The 17,733-nt window shown below is 41.8% G+C and overlaps 1 protein-coding gene across 3 annotated transcripts in view; it reads right to left on the bottom strand.

Moving 5' to 3' along the window:
- atrn (attractin) overlaps positions 1-17,733 on the bottom strand; it is a 481,933-nt gene that overhangs the window by 370,607 nt on the left and 93,593 nt on the right. For all 3 annotated transcript variants that reach the window (XM_068028731.1, XM_068028732.1, XM_068028733.1), the window contains exon 3: positions 12,273-12,386. In XM_068028731.1, coding sequence (XP_067884832.1) covers positions 12,273-12,386 — 114 coding nt within the window. The remainder of the gene's footprint in view (positions 1-12,272; positions 12,387-17,733) is intronic.

Here is a 17,733-nt window from a genome sequence, read left to right as displayed (position 1 = left end):
ACCTGCGTTGCCACCTTCAGGGAACAATGGACCTGAACACCCAAATCTCTCTGTACATCAATTTTCCCCAGGACTTTTCCACTTACTGTATAGTTCACTCTTGAATTGGATCTTCCAAAATGCATCACCTCGCATTTGCCCTGATTGAACTTCATCTGCCATTTCTCTGCCCAACTCTCCAGTCTATCTATATTCTGCTGTATTCTCTGACAGTCCCCTTCACTATCTGCTACTCCACCAATCTTAGTGTCGTCTGCAAACTTGCTGATCAGACCACCTATATTTTCCTCCAAATCATTTATGTATATCACAAACGACAGTGGTCCCAGCATGGATCCCTGTGGAACACCACTGGTCACACGTCTCCATTTTGAGAAACTCCCTTCCACTACTACTCTGTCTCCTGTTGCCCAGCCAGTTCTTTATCCATCTAGCTAGTACACCCTGGACCCCATGCGACTTCACTTTCTCCACCAGCCTACCATGGGGAACCTTATCAAACGCCTTACTGAAGTCCATGTATATGACATCTACAGCCCTTCCCTCATCAATCAACTTTGTCACTTCCTCAAAGAATTCTATTAAGTTGGTAAGACATGACCTTCCCTGCACAAAACCATGTTGCCTATCACTGATAAGCCCATTTTCTTCCAAATGGGAAAAGATCCTATCCCTCAGTATCTTCTCCAGCAGCTTCCCTACCACTGACGTCAGGCTCACCGGTCTATAATTACCTGGATTTTCCCTGCTACCCTTCTTAAACAAGGGGACAACATTAGCAATTCTCCAGTCCTCCAGGACCTCACCCGTGTTTAAGGATGCTGCAAAGATATCTGTTAAGGCCCCAGCTATTTCCTCTCTCGCTTCCCTCAGTAACCTGGGATAGATCCCATCCAGACCTGGGGACTTGTCCACCTTAATGCCTTTCAGAATACCCAACACTTCCTCCCTCCTTATGCCGACTTGACCTAGAGTAATCAAACATCTGTCCCTAACCTCAACATCCGTCATGGCCCTGTCCTCGGTGAATACCGATGCAAAGTACTCGTTTAGAATCTCACCCATATTACTTTATTAATTATTTCAATGACTACTGTAACAATCCTGAAAACTAAACTCATACACATCGTTGAAATTAATCATAATTCTGCAACTTACTGATATCAGCAACCAGAGGATTTCAACTACAGTTTTCATTAAACAATACAGACAAGGTACACAGTCCCATAGGAACAGAGTAGACCATTTAGTCCCTCGAGTCTCTTCTGCCATTCAATGGCAGATCTAGAACCAAACTCCACATCCCTTCATACCCTTGGTGAACAAAATCTATCAATCTCAGTTTTAAAATTAATTCTTGATTTCGCATCAATTCCTATTTGCGGAAGCGAGTTCCAAACTTCGTCCACACTTGGCTTGAAGAAGTGTTTCCCAACTTCAATGCTTAAAGGCCTGGACCTAATTTTTTCAGACTATGTTCCCTAGTCCTAGACTTGCAAACCAGCAGAATTAGTTTCACTCTATCCTCTGCTCCTCTTAAATATCTGAATAACTGCCAATAAAAAGTAATTAAAACATGCAGTCTGTGGAATGATACAATATTGGAGACATACTTTCCCTCCGCCAATAGCTACAAGCAAGAAGGATAATTGTGAACGGTTATTGCAATTCAGAGATTTTGCTTTTGAACCAAAGAGCCAAGACAACAGAGACTAAAAAGCGTGCAAAAGATAAATCAAGTCATTAGTCAACACAGCCAAACTTGGAGTTCAAAAAACTGTTGCAGAAAGGGAAGCCGGAGAAATAAAGAAATTGAACAAATTTACAAGTCCGACATTGAGAATTATGAAATTAAGTGACAGGGAATATAAATAAATTTTACAACTTGTACAGAAAGCAAACAGGCCAAGAGTTTCCAAATGTACACTTGTGGAAGCTGTCAGCTGAAGTCACCCCACCCAGAAATGGCTCCAAACTAACATGGGAACAGATACCTGTTAATTCACTACTAACTATGCATATCTGTAAGAAATACATTGTACTCTGAAGTAATTTTTCTGCCTTTAAATACCATCTTTTTGTTGATAGCCATGTCTCCTGAGTGATTCCCTGGGGGAAACAATGTCGCTTCGCTGGGAAAGAGTGACCCCCACTCCTGGAGCCTAGTAATCTATTGTTTGAAGTGCCAGGGCCAGAAACTAACATTAAGGCAATGCCAGCACAACGCAGTTCAAAGAAAACATTCATGGCACATTTTACAAAATAGAAGCTCCATTGAGACATGAAATTTGATTTGGACTCGTGTTTCCAACACACTAGGCCATTTTTTGAAGAACTGTTTCTGTGCCACCTCTTTTCAGTAACAATCCACAACTAATGTCACAGCCCCACTTCTTTGTTTCATTTGTTATATTATCATAACTTTGGAATATAAAACTAAACTTGCATTTATCTATCACTTTTCATGACCACCAGACGTCTCAAAGCGCTTGACAGCCAATGAAGTACTTTTGAAACATCGCTACTGGTGCGATGTCAGAAACGCTGCAGCTAATTTGCCCACAGCAAACTCCCACAAACAGCAATGTAATAATGACCAGATGATTTGTTCTTGTTTGCGACGCTGACTGAGGGATAAATATTGGCCAGGACAGCACAGCTAACTCCCCTGCTCTTCTTTGAAATAGTACCATAACATCTTTTACATTCACCCAAGCAGGCCTTGGTTTAACATCTCAAACAAAAGACAGCACCTCGACAGTGCAATACTCCCTTGAATTTTGTGCTCAAGTCCTGGAGTGGGACTAGAACTCTGAACCTTGTGACTCAGAGGCGAGAATGCTACCCACTGAGCCACAGCTGATCCACACTGGATATTTCTCAAATGGCACATGTGCTGTTTTTCCTGAGATGCAGGGGTAAAAATGCTGTTGCTGGCATCGGCACAATTCCATAGCTCACTTAAGATTTTGGGTTGCTGAAGCACAGACGATATAAAGATCTTTCAACTCATAAAACTTGAACTATCGCCACACACCAAGCACCATCTACCCATTCATTTTATTTCCCGTAAAATCATTCGTGAACTTCCAGATCCCTAAAAGATAAACAAATATTGAACAAACAAAAAAATCTTCATTATGGAGTCTTGGCCTGTTGCCTTTTGTAAGCATACTTCAAGTAAAAACACCAGAACACTATCAACTGACTATGCCTTGACCTCCAAACAGCTGAATAGAAGATAAGCAAGATTTGTTTACTTCTTTATTAACCAATGTCCAAAAATAAATCCACACAATAAATGAAACAGTACCAGTAAAACTAAGCAAGCTAGCAACTTGTTCAGAAGTGGTGGAGTGAGGCAAGTATGTAGACAATGGGCAACGAGGCCTTGAGGGCACCGCCCATATTCCAAGAATATTGACAAAAATGTCAAACTAAATTTTAGTTATACTTACTTTACTGTAAGACCAAGATGATACAGATGGGCTGGTAAGATGGGCGGAGCAGTGGCAAATGGAATTTAATCCCGAGAAGTGTGAGATGATACATTTTGGGAGGACTAACAAGTCGAGGGAATATGCAATGGATGGTAGGACCCTAGGAAGTACAGAGGGTCAGAGGGACCTTGGTGTACTTGTCCATAGATCACTGAAGGCAGCAGAACAGGTAGATAAGGTGGTTAGTAAGTCATATGGGATACTTGCCTTTATTAGCCGAGGCATAGAATTTAAGAGCAGGGAGGTTACAATGGAGCTGTATAAAATGCTAGTTAGGCCACAGCTGGAGTACTGTGTACAGTTATAGTCACTGCACTATAGGAAGGATGTGATTGCACTGGAGAGGGTGCAGAGGAGATTCACCAGGATGTTGCCTGGGCTGGAGCATTTCAGCTATGAAGAGAGACTGGATAGGCTAGGGTTGTTTTCCTTAGAGCAGAGAATGCTGAGGGGGGACCTGATTGAGCTGTACAGGATTATGAGGGGCATTGATAGGTTAGATAGGAAGAAACTTTTTCCCTTAGCGGAGGGGTCAATAACCAGGGATCATAGATTTAAGGTAAAGGGCAAGAGGTGGAGAGGGGATTTGTGGAGAAAAGTTTTCACCCAGAGGGTGGTTGGAATCTGGAACACACTGCCTGACGGGGTGGTAGAGGCAGGAACCCTCACTTCATTTAAGAAGTATTCAGGTGAGTACTTGAAATGCCATAGCATACAAGGCACCAGGCCAAGTGCTGAAAAATGGGATTAGAATAGATAGGTGCTTGATGGACGGCACAGACATGATGGGCAGAAGGGCCTGTTTCTGTGCTGTATAACTCTATGACACTATGACAAAGGAATACTTCAAAAGCTCAGGGTGCCCGATTGAGGGCCACCCCCACCTCCCAACCAACCCCCAGGACCCAAGACGCACCCCTCTCCCCACTCCAGGAAGGGCCGATGTCCCTGGTGAGGCATGCCCAACTTACCTCGTCTCCTGGCTCCATCTGGTCGAATGGGCTGCAGACTCAGCAGTGGCCGGTGGCGCTGCTGGGACTAAGAGCTGCCGGCCCACTGATTGGCCGGCAGCTCAATGAGACGGGACCTCCTCCCTCAAACAGGTGGAAGTCCCACCTCAGGACAATTAAAGCCCGGGGACCCATAAAATGTCGGATGGATCCCTGGGCTAGGTGGAAGCGGGTTCGCCACCGACTTTTACGTTGGTGGCGAATTCCCGTCCATCTAAGGTAAAATCCAGCCCATAATCAGGAATAAAAGACTGCTCAAAAATCTTAGGTGAGCTATGAAATTGTACCAATTCTTGCAACATTTTTACCCCAGTATCTAAGAAACAGGGCATGTGCCTTACTGGCTGCAACAGTGATAATAGAACACACTGATACAAAAGTCAAAATACAATGTAGATTATAAATAGCTTTATTAAGTGGTAGCCCATCTTCCAGAACTGCTGTAGATAACTAAGCAAGAGAGTATTAAAATAATGGGGAAAAACAGTCCATGGGGAAAGACAGGTTGATGGTTATGGGGCAAAGCTTAATTACTCTATTAAAACCAAATGGAACAATGAAACAATTTTCATCAAAAGGGGAGAGACTATACTGTGAACACAAAAGTATTTCTATATACAGAAGCCATATTTGGGTTGACGAGCTTCAGAAAAAGATAGGAAACACAGACACCAAAAAGATGACATTCCAATCAATACAGAGTAAAATAAAATCACCCCAGAAAATCTAAATCCAAATCCAGATTCAAGCATAGCTGATTCCATGAGTGTTGAAATTAGAAGATAAAATGGCTTAAAAAAGGAAAACACTGAATGAAAGAAGAACTAGAATAATTTGGATACTGCAGAAAGTTGATTTCAACAAAACGGTAATTTTTTTAAACTCTGGGAATAGAATAGTCAATTTAATGTTTTTTTTTCACTCCCATAATTAAATCATGATTTTTAAAATCCCCGCAACGGTTCTCACGAGAGAAAGCTATTGCATGCTGCTGGTGGTCTATTGGGACGAACCTAATTCGGGGAATATGAAGAACTGATATAAATTATCCCAGAGGTTAATCAAATGAGAAAAAATTTATAAAGCGGCAGTGGAGCTTAAATGCTCACAATGCAACACAACTGACCAAAATATACAAACATGCACCAAAAAATTGAAGTTTTAAGTATGATGGAGCTGTGGCTTAAACTTTTTTCCATCTTGTTGATGCAGAAATATAGAGTGACTGGAAGATAGTCAATGTTGTTTCAATTTTTTTTTAAAGGTCAAAAATTAAGCCTGGGTATTGCGCATCTGCTCCCTGACATCTACTACTGACAAATCACTGGAGTGAGGAAGGAATTAAATGACTGACTATGATCAATGATTCCAACCATCACTGGATTTCACAAACACTTGTCAACATCTATTATCCTAATTGTTTATGCATGAGCACAAGAGACTATTTAACTGCAAAGGCATCATTGCCAAGCCCAAAGTTGCCCAGCAATCACATATGTACACTTCCTGCAGCAGTTGCTGAATATCAATGAACTACAGGAACCTGTGCCTGCCAAGACTAATTTTAGCATCCCTGTTCCCATCACAATCGAATTCAGATGACTCAATAGGGACATTGAAGATGGAATTTGTGGCCTTTGTAGTCTGTGTAGGTTGCTAAACCATATTGGAGCTGTTTTCAAAAAGCATTTCAAGATGCCTTAAAAAAATAAGAATGCTTCACCTAATGTGATCAATCTTCAGAATCAGAGCAATGATGCAAATTGGAGAATTAATAAATGAAGGGGTAACTTAGTTAGCAAGAGATTCAAACTGAAGATCAGTATGGGGACTGCTTCACAAAATGTTTGAAATTAAATTTTATTCATGATTGTTTTGAAAACAGAGTCCTAGCTTTTACTATAGCATTGAGGGTACTACTCATTCATTAATGGGTTGTCAGTGGCATTATAATCGGAAAAGCTAGGTCAAAATACATGTCTGTACACAATACCAGATTACACTGAAAAGCAGAAACTTTAAAACACAAATGGATACTCACAAAAGCTCAGCAGTTGTCAAACAAATCATATTAGCATTTACGGAGAAACATAATGAAGAAATAAAAACTAAGAACTTGCATTTAATGGCTGCACTTAATCATATTCTCAAGATGCCCTAAGGGCTTGATAACCAATGCACAAATTCTGAAGCAGTCACTGGTAGACAGGGGAAGAGCAGTAGACATGCTTTTGTAGTCCATGTAAAAATATAGCCCCCTCAGTAAAACTCACCAGAACAAAGGTGGTCAACCCTCTTGGATTGTCCTGGAGTCTCCAGGAATGAAAGATTAATCTTTGGGCACTGCTGTGAGCAAACCGAAAGACAACGGGGGTAGTGGTGGGGGGCGGGGGGCAGTAGAGCTCATTCTTCGCGCATCAAATCTGTGGGAGGGGGTTTCTTTGCTCATTCACAATGCTCTCCCGGTTCAATGAATACCGGTTTAATCAGTAGAGACGCAGTGAGGTGTATTCGAAGCAGTATTTGGGACAATGCAAAACCAGTACATACCCCTAAAAGGCACAGGCTGCACTTGAATAGTTAAGCAACCATGGTCAAAGGAGGCATGATACAGTATCAAGCTGAAAGAAAGGGATTACACAAAGGCAAAGTGAAAAACCAGCCAATTGATCAAGGCATACTAAGAAATTAAGGAGGTACAAAAAGGGAATGCAGAAAAAAACCTGCAAGTGATACCACAGTTAACTACAAAAGCTTTTGAAAGTTTATTGAGCTCAACCGAAGCTCGAGCAGCAGCGCCGCATCTTTCGATCTGGCACCTTCCAGCCTTCTGGACTTAACATGGAGTTCAACAATTTTAGAGCATAACCTCTGCTCCAATTTTTCTTCCACAAATGGCAGCTGTTGATTATTCTTTTGCCATTTACACCTCCTCCAGGACCCATCTTTGCTTTATCAACTGCCATCGCATTCTACCTTGGAACATAATTTCCTTTTGTCATTTAATCACTGCTACCCTCCACTCTTATCACAAACCTTCCCATGCCTCTCCACTTGCTTAAAACCTCTTACATCTCTAACTTCTAGTTCTGATCAAAGGTTATCGACCTGAAATGTTGACTACTTCTCTCTCCTCAGATGCTGCCTGACCTGCTGAGTATCAATTTCAGACAGTCATCAAAATATCCAATAGGGGAATTCAGAAGAAACTTCTTTGCGAGAATGTGAAACAATACCACTGGGAGTGGTTGAAGTAAATAGTATAAATGCATTTAAGGGGAAGCTAGACAAGCAAATAAGGGAGAAGGGAATAGAGGGTACCGATGACAGATTTAGATAAAAAACATGGGAAGAGGCTTGAATGGAGCATAAATGCCAGCATGAACTGGTTGGGCCGAATGGCCTGTTCCTGCGCCGTATATCCAACATAATCGTATGTATTTCCAGCATTTTCTGTTTTTATCCTTGGCCCCCTCCAATTTCTCATCGACATGCTGCCCACTTGGCGACATCATCCGAAAGCACAGTATTAGTTTTCACATGTATGCAAATAACTCCCAGCTCTACCTCACCACCACCACCTCTCAACTCCTCTGCTCTTCCTAAACTATCAGATTACTTAACTGACATGCAGTGCTAAATGAAAAATTTCCTTCAATTAAATATTAAGACTGAAACCATTGTTTTCAATCCCTACTCCAAACTCTATTCCCAAACTACTGATATCATCCCTCTCCCTGGCAACAGACTGAGATTAGGCCAATCTGTTAGTTTCCAGAGCCAAAGACTTGCAGGTTGATAGGTAAATTGGCCATTGTAAATTGCCCCTAGTGTAGGTAGGTGGTAGGAGAATGGTGGGGATGTCGTAGGGAATATGGGATTAATGTAGGATTAGTATAAATGGGTGGTTGTTGGTCGGCACAGACTCGGTGGGCCGAAGGGCCTGTTTCAGTGCTGTATCTCTAAATAAATAAATGAACAAACCTTGGTGTCACATTTGACCCCGAGATGAACTTCCAACCTCATATTCATGCTATCACTCAGACCTATTTCCACCTCTATAACAGCGCCCAATTTCACCCCATCTCAGCTCATCTGCTGCCGAAACCCTCACGCATGCCTTTGTTAATCCTAAACTTGACTATTCCAAAGAACTCCTAGCTGGTCTCCCACTTTCTACCCTTCGTAAAACTTGAGGTGATCCAAAATTCTACTGCCCATGTCTTAACTCACACCAAGTCCTGTTTCTCTAGCACCCTGTGCTCGCTGATCTACACGAGCTCCCAGTCAAGCAACATTGATTATAAAAACTCTCATCCTTGCTTTCAAAACCCTCCAGGGCCTCGAGCTCCCCTCCATCCACCAGCCACCCATACCCCACCACACCACACCCCCAGAACTTCTGAGATATCTGCACTCCTCTAATTCTGGCCTCTTGTGCATCCCCGATTTTATTCACTCCACTACTGGCGGCTACGCCTTCAGTTGCCTAGGCCCCATGCTCTGGAATAGCTTCCCTACGCCTCTCTGCCTCTGTTTCCTAATGTTATGATCCTGCAGTTCTTTTTTTCAGGAAGAATGCAGTGCGCTTTTAAGGCTGGGAAGGGAGCAGTACTGCTTTAAGGCAGCAAGCTCTAAAATCTGAGTCAAAGAATGCATTTGCATTGCCCCGGGTTACAGCCATTCAGAGACTGAGAGTCAAAGAGTACATTCTCATTGCCCAGATATAGCCATTCAGGACCAGAGATCGAGAGATGCATTGTTACAATTTAATTTTGAACTGGCTTTTAGTGGAAACTGACTGTTCTAACTCAAAGAAACAGACAGACAGCTGGACCAGCATATACTGAAGGAAATGAGAGCTCGCTCTCGGTTTATTTAAACTTTATTTATGATACTCTCAGAATTCTGACATTAATCCAGATTAATTTCTTTAAAAGAAAATAACCAATTCCTTTAACTACTGAACTATAATTGTCGAAATTCAACGCTGGAGAAGGTAAACATCACTTCAAATACTGAATTAGACGACTGACTGTTCTACTGTTAAAGAAACTTTTTCCCCCCACTGGATGGCCGTGAGGACATCAAGCAACCTTGGACTATTCCACATTGGAAGATTTCACTTTGGCAGGAACGTAAATATACAAGGATTCTAATTTTTTCTAGTTAAATTATGTTTATATCTTTGTAGTGTTTAAGAATTTAACTATTTAATTAGAAAAACAAATGTGTTGATTTAAAGACTCCTGGTTTGGTTAGCCTCATTCAGGGGTTAATAGATGGTACAATTTGGCTGAGTCTTTCTTTAATTTGGAAAGTTTAAAATTATATATTAGGCAATCTGTGGAGAGACGGGATTGAATCAACAGTGCGTTTCTCCCACCACAATCAGAATCGCATATTTTGATAGGGGGCTTTGACTTGAGCGACCAAGCTTTTGGCCATCTGACCTAATATCTCCTTGTGTGGCTCAGTGTCATGCTTTGTTTTATATTGCTCCTATGAAGCACCTTGGGACATTCCATTATGTTAAAGCTGCTCTATATGCTACATTGGATGCATAGCCTTTGGGCTTGAACCCACAACCTTACAACTCAGAGGGAAAGAATGCTGCCGCTGAGCAAAACAACAACCTCCAGCGATTAAAAAAGTCATCAGGATGATTGCAAAACGAAGGAATTGTTAAATATGTAGTCAGGTAAATAATCTAGGTAACCAATAACGAAATGAGCAAATAATTGCCTACAAAAGCATTAAGTTATGCAAATAGATCTACAGAACATATTCATGGAAGGGGTTCTGACACTGAAAACTTTGATGAGGCACATAAAAAAGGATGGATTTGCATGGATAGTGCCTTTCCATGCAATGGGCATACCTAATAGCACTTCATTACGATAAATTAAATTGCAAGTGCAAGCACAGTTTTAATGGAATGCTATTTTTATGTTAACAACCAAGCAACCAACTTGCATACGGGAAGATCCACAAATAATCAAATCAGAAAATGTCCTGTGGCCCATTGGTGGCTTTGGTTGTGAATGTTCTGCCTATCTGAACACTGGCATCTTAACTTAATCTTCCACTTGAACTCCAGATGAAGTCACTGTTTACCATCTTATCTAAAGGCACGTTCAACAATATAACACTTGCTCAGCACTAAAATGAATAGCATATGCCGGAAATGCTCAGCAGTACTGGAAGCATCTGTGGAGAGATAAAGAGAGTTAACTTTTCATGTCGATGACGTTTCATGAGAACTTGCTCAGTACTACTTGGATTTACAGCATACAATTGTGCTCAAGTCCTGGGTTATGGCTTAAATCAGCAACCTTCTAATTAGCACAGAAATGGCTGGAAACAATCAGGCCAGGCAGCATGTGTGGCGAGGGATAACAGAAAAAGTATTTTGTGTTTCTAAAAAAAAACCCTCCGAATTAGCCCTGTATTCAGCTTTGGTGACCAAAGAAAAGTAAATAGCGGCTGTGAAAAAGGTTCAGATGAAGCCGAAGTTCAACCAAAGTTTTCAGTATTTCAGCTTTGAAGAAACACAAGAATCTAAATGCGTTCTTCCTACACAAAAGCGTATGAGAGTAACAGAATATAAATGTTTAAAAGATGTCTGCTGTGATAGAAGCTTGTGCATTCAAGTCCCACTCCAGAGACTTGAGCACAACATCTCGGTTAACACTCCAGTACAGCACTGAGGCAGTACTGCACCTCTGATGTACTATTTTTTGGATGAGTTGTTAAACCAAGACCCCACCTGCCCTCTTAGGTGGACACTGAAGTTACTATGGGCTGTTGCAAAGAGCAGCAGTGCAACAGAATATTGCGTCATTATCACACTGTGGTCATTATGTGGTTTGTAGGAGCTTGCTGTGCTCAAATTGGCTGCCGCGTTGTACACAGTGCAACAGTGACAACACTTCAGAAGTACTTAATTGGCTGTGAAGCACTTTGTGACACCTTGAGGTTGCCACAAGGACTATATAAATGCAAGTCGTTATCTGGAATAATGAAGGACTTAGACCAAATAAGGAGAAAAGAACCAAGCTGTGGAATAAACTGAGTAGGAACCATCAGAGTCAACAACTTAAGGACTAGATTTATGAATTAGATACTGGCTGAAGTTAAACATATCGGCTTAAACGGTACCTGGATAACTAAACAAGTTGCTGCACAGAGCATACTAAAGCAATGAGTACCAATTATGAACCAAGCTCCAAGCTTTATAAAGTCAGGGAACTATTTACAACAGTCGAGTCAACATATCACACAAGAAATTCAATCATTGTTCGAGTTTAAATGACAACTGTCTATTAACTCTTGTTGAATGAACACCGTGAAGGGATCAAAAGCACAAGTCTAAACTCATATTACTCTGAATCACCTCACCATATGCAGAGCTTGGCAATCTATTAACTGTATGAATCATTACAAAGCAGTTATTTAATGTTAACTTCAGATGACATCAACCATGAAAGAAATTATGAACTGCCATCCAAGGCCCAAGATCAAATTAAGGCTTTATAATTGCCTTCAGCTCCAAATTTATTTGGTGGTTTTATTCCATAATTTTTTTCACACCAACAATTAATCATCTATTTCTTTGACGTTTAAAAATATCAACATGACGCACCCATCATGTAGGACATTATGGCTGCAGCTTCAATTGAGCAATGATCTGTATTTATTGAGAAATTCCATAATCAAAACATTCCAAATCCAGCTGAATGAGCTGAACAACTTTCCTTACCTGAACACAGCTAACAATGGTGCATAAACCGAGTCCCCATCATACACATATAAATGATCCCAGCTGCACTCTGTGGCAAAGTGAATGAATCGAAGCCTCAATATAGTGTTTGGTCTAGATTTTAAAAATAAATTCAAGTTAAGGCAGTCTCTATAATCAGCAAAAAAACTGTCCAAAAAGTTCATCGCATAGCAACCTCAATGACTATGAACAGTACGATGCAGCACTGAATCACATAAATTGGGAGATTTGGATATCACCTCTAATCTATATTGTTTCCCAAATCAGCAAGGACAGTAATGAGCTTGTACCAATTATTTGCAATGTCCCTAAGATAGTTTGGACAGGTTGCAGGGGATAATTAAGCAGAGGGAGAGAAGACTAACAGGGAGACAGAACCAGCACCCAGGATTCTCTATTCTGACTGCGAGACACTGGACTTGCTTGTAAACATGTCCATGCTGACAGAATGCCGTTCCATCCAACCACAAATGTGAATAGAGTGCTGACACTGTCCAAACTCAGACTGAAAAATGCCACTTGGGTAAAGGGTCAGAAGCTGCTCAGTACCATTGGCAGGTCCATCACATTTCTTTCCAGCTTCACAATAGGATGTCTAAGGGGAAAGTGGGGGAGGAATAAGAATCAAGGGAAATAAAGGAAGGCATGAAGTTAAATTTGCTGAGGGTACAGGACCCGAATCCACAATACAACATAGTCCAAAAGTCAGAAAGACTGGGCACAGATTTACAGTTTCGGGAAGGTTATCAAAAAATCAGACGACTGAAGAGTTAAGAGAGAGCAGAAAACACGTCAGAGGAACAATTTTTATTTTAAAAAAGCGAACCAAGTTCAAAGGAAGTTACTGGGAAGGGTGACCAAAGCTCAGCTAAAGATATGGGTCTTAAAGGAAGAGAGGTTTAGGTAGAAAATGGCAGACTGCAGGGCTCAATGCATAGCTGACACAGGCTGGGTGGAGGCTGGGCGGATGAACAAGTCCAAAAGAATACAGGTCAGGGATGTTGGCATGCTGAAAGATTGGGAGGAAGGACATGAAGGGATTAGAGCACAAAACTTAAATGCGAAGCACTGCAAATTCAATGTTCTGCAGTAAGGATGGAGTGATGGGCAGGCAGGACCTGGTCTGAGATAGTATATAGGCAGCACAGTTGTGAATGAGCTCAAATTTATGGAGGATAAAGGATGCCTAGAGCTTTGGAATAGTCGAGCCTGGTCGTGACAAAGACATGGATGAAGATATTAGCAGCAGATTGACTTAGGTGGAGATAGCTGATGTTAGTGATGGAAATAGGCAGCTTTCCAATGGGGTCAGAAGTTCAAATAGATAGCAGCACACACAATTGAGGGTTGTCTTAAGAAACTGCACAACTGGGGGACAAATGTCCAAGGTGCATGGAGTGGTCAAAGACTGAGAAGTAGTCGGGACTGAATAGTTATAATTCATCACAGTCAGAGGTTGTCTCTTGATTAGTGAACAGAGATATTTTTCTACCCCCTGCAAGAAAGAAGCCACCTTGTGGTTGCGAAGGCTTTAAGGATCCTTGGGACTGGAGCTTGCAATCATGTTGCACCATGAGGCTTTTCCATTCCCAGACACGTTACCAACTAAGATGACAGAGCAGCCAAGTACCAATTAGGCAAGTGGACCAAACAGGTGCACTCATTTCAAGGTCCAGAAGTCACAGTATTTGACAGGGTAAGAATGGTTAATTAACCAAATGTAGGCATAACACCACACTGAAGCGGAGGTTCTTTATGACTCACTGCAGAGAAAGTAAAGTCTCTTTTCTCCTCATATTGCCTGATCGAGTCTATGATGTACCCCCATACTATATTACAGATCTGGTACCCTCCAGTACCTCGGACAATGATTATTTATGTGTGAGCCTTGAAAGAGAATGAAAATTTATTAATTGTAAACATTAAAGACATCACACACAAGCAACACTGGCAAGGCCACAACTTGTTTCCTAATCGTAGCTGCCCTATAAAGTGTACTTGGAGTTGCATCCATATAAACAACTGGTGAGCATTCTATAACACCCCTGACTTCGGCCTTATCGTCGAGTGGCTCTGAGAGTCAGGAAGTGGACTGTGTATTGCAGGGTACTCAGCCACTGTCTGCTCTGCTACTGTAGCCAGTGTTTTGATTTGGCTGGTCCAGTTTAAGTTTTCAGTCATGATGACCCCCACGTTGTCAATGGTGAGGGGAGAGGCAACGGTGGTGCTTTGAAGGTTAATAGGGGTTTAGTTTAGTTTAGAGATACAGCACTGAAACAGGCCCTTCGGCCCACCGAGGCTGTGCCGACCATCAACCACCCATTTATACTAATCCTACACGAATCCCATATTCCTACCACATCCCCACCTATCCCTATATTTCCCTACCACCTACCGATACTAGGGGCAATTTATAATGGCCAATTTACCTACCAACCTGCAAGTCTTTTGGCTTGTGGGAGAAAAGCGGAGCACCTGGAGAAAACCCACGCAGACACAGGGAGAACCTGCAAACTCCACACAGGCAGTACCCAGAATTGAACCCGGGTCGCTGGAGCTGTGAGGCTGCGGTGCTAACCACTGCGCCGCCCATTAATCATGATGAGGAAGTAAACATTGATAAAACAACAGTGGTTATGTTACTGGTCGAGTAAACCTGAGGTCTGGAATAATAACCCTTCAACAATAAACCTCATTTCAAATCCCACCATGGCAATTTGAGAATTTAGTTTGTTTAAAAAAGTGGAAATGTTGTTATAATAGTGACCCTGAAACTGTCAACTACTGTAAAAAAAAACCTGATTCACCAATATCCTTGAGGGAATTAAATCTACCTTATTCAAGAAAGGATGTAAGGACAGTCCTATTAACTATAGGCCAGTCAAATTAACAACAGTAAAACTTTAGGAAAAATAATCAGAAAAAAAAACAACAATCACTGGAAGAGGTTTGAACTCATTCGGAAGAGCCAGAAAAGTGTTGTAAAAGGCAGATCATGCTTGGCAAATAATGAATTTTTTGATGAAGGAGCACAGAATTTTGATGAAAGCAATGCAATGGATGTTGTCTATATGGATTTTAAGAAAGCATTTGGCAAAGTACTACATAAAAGGCTGCCAAACAAAATTGAGACTCATGGAATAGGAAGGCCAGTATCCAATTGGATCAGAAATTGGCTTAAGGACAGAAAACAGCGAGTCATAGTATATATAAAAGCAAAATACTACAGATGCTGGAAATCTGAAACAAAAACAAGAAATGCTGGAAATACTCAGCAGGTCCGGCAGCATCTCTGGACAGAGAAGCAGAGTTAACGTTTAAGGTCAGTGACTCTTCATCAGAACTCATCATATATGGTTATTTCTCAGACTGGAGGATGGTAAACAGTGGTGTTCCCCATGGGTTAGTGCTGGGACCACTGCTTTTTTGATATAGGTAAATGACTTGGACATTGGAAGAGAGTAACATTTCAAAATTTTCCAATGATACCAAACTTGGAGGAGTGGCAAACAGTGAGGATGATACAAATTGACTGCAACAGGACATAGACAAACAGAATGGGCAGTTAAGCAGCAAATGCAATTTAATACAGAAGTGTGATGTGGTACATTTAGACAGAATAGGGAGAGACAATAGTGAGTAAATGGCACAGTTCTAAAAAGTGTGCAGGGACAGAGGGACCTGGGAATGCCTGTGCATAGATCTTTGAAAGTGGCAGGGCATATTTAGAGAGTGGTCAGCAAAGCATATGGAATCTTGGGATTCATAAATAAAGGCACTGAGTACAAAGCAGAGAAGTTATGCTGAACCTTTCTAAAGCTCTGGTTAGGCCACAACTAGAGTATTGCATCTAGTCCTGGTCACCACACTTTAGGAGCAATGTGAGGGTGCGGAGGAGATTTATCAGAATGGTTCCAGGGATGAGGGATTTTAGCTACAAAGTTAGTTTGAAGAAACTGGGGTTATTCTCCTTGAAGCAAAGGAGTTTTGATAGCGGTGTACAAGATTACGACAGGTTTGGATAAGATAGACAAAGAAAAGCTGTTCCGATTAGCTGATGGTACAAGGAACAGGGGACACAGATTTTCACAAAAGATGCAGGGGGAATTTGAGGAAGAATATTTTTTACCCAAGAGGCAATGACTTGGAACTCGCTGCTTATGAGGGTGGTAGAAGCGATGGGCACTTAAAGGAAATATACTTGCAGGACTACGGAGATAGAGTGGGGGAATGGGACTGACAGGATCGCTTTACAGAAAGGCAGCATCGGCTCAATGGGCCAAATGGTCTTCTTCCAAGCAGTAAATGACTCTCACTTGACATAGCTTATGTATGACTCAAGTTTAACACCAATCTGGTTGACTCTTATTGGCCCTCTGAAGTGGCCTAGAATTTCATCAAACTGCTGCAAAGAATGCAGGCTGTAGTGGTTCAAGGCCCACCACTAACATCTCAGGTCAACTAGAAATGGACAATAAACGCGAGCCTTTCCGTAACGCCTAAGAATGAATTGAACAATAATGGATATGGCTGGCTTTCTACTGTTCAAGATGGTTATTACCTGCCGCTTACGTGGTATGACTGTTAGCTGCTATTAGTCCGCTCAAGACAGGATGGTATCCAGGTCCTGCTGTAGGCTAGATATGGGAGGCTTCATTACCAGAGAAATTATATACAGTCAACATCAAACAAGACCCACTCCTGACCTCGTGACCAAGAGAACGATATAGTAGATGGCTGGACCCAGGATGTTTCCAAGAAAAGAAAACGATGCTTCTCAGTGAAATATTGGGTCTGCGATAACTGGCCTCTGACCACAACCATCTTCTTTTGTCTCAGGTATGACTCCTGAACTTTACCTTGGACTCCACCCCCATTGACATCAGCTTTGCTGCAGGTCCTTTGCAACTTACTTGAATAGTGTCTTGATGCCAAGGGCAGCTACTATCAGCTCTCCTCTCCCAATGAGCTTCCCCCATCCAAGTACATAGCAAGGCATTTATGAGGACTATTGCTGACTCCTGCCTTCACTTTTCCATCTTATCGAGAGATGGTCCATGAGGCAGCAATTGACAAGGTGAGACATCCTGATTTTCGTACATTCAACATAACTGGGCAATCTTGTACAAAGTAGGGCAGATACCAGTGTAAGCTACACTTGAATAGATTTGCTGCAGAAGCAGTTAGCTCTGGTACACAAGTCTTCTGCACTTCAGTTGGTATACTCTTTTCATCCAGTGCACTCAGCTGTTTCTTTGGCATGTGCAATGAACCAAATTGACTGGGCACTGGCAACTATGGTAATAGCAGTTCAGTCGGACAGAAATAGGATCCTCAAGTTGGCAATTTTAGCTCAAGATACTTGCAAACACTTCAGCCTCGTCTCTTCTACCCGCATGTTGGCCACACATGGTTGAGGACATGATGCTCAGTGACATCG

Source organism: Heterodontus francisci, chromosome 1, assembly GCF_036365525.1.
Source record: "Heterodontus francisci isolate sHetFra1 chromosome 1, sHetFra1.hap1, whole genome shotgun sequence".
NCBI lineage: Eukaryota > Metazoa > Chordata > Chondrichthyes > Heterodontiformes > Heterodontidae > Heterodontus > Heterodontus francisci.
This window is presented reverse-complemented; position numbering and strand designations above follow the sequence as displayed.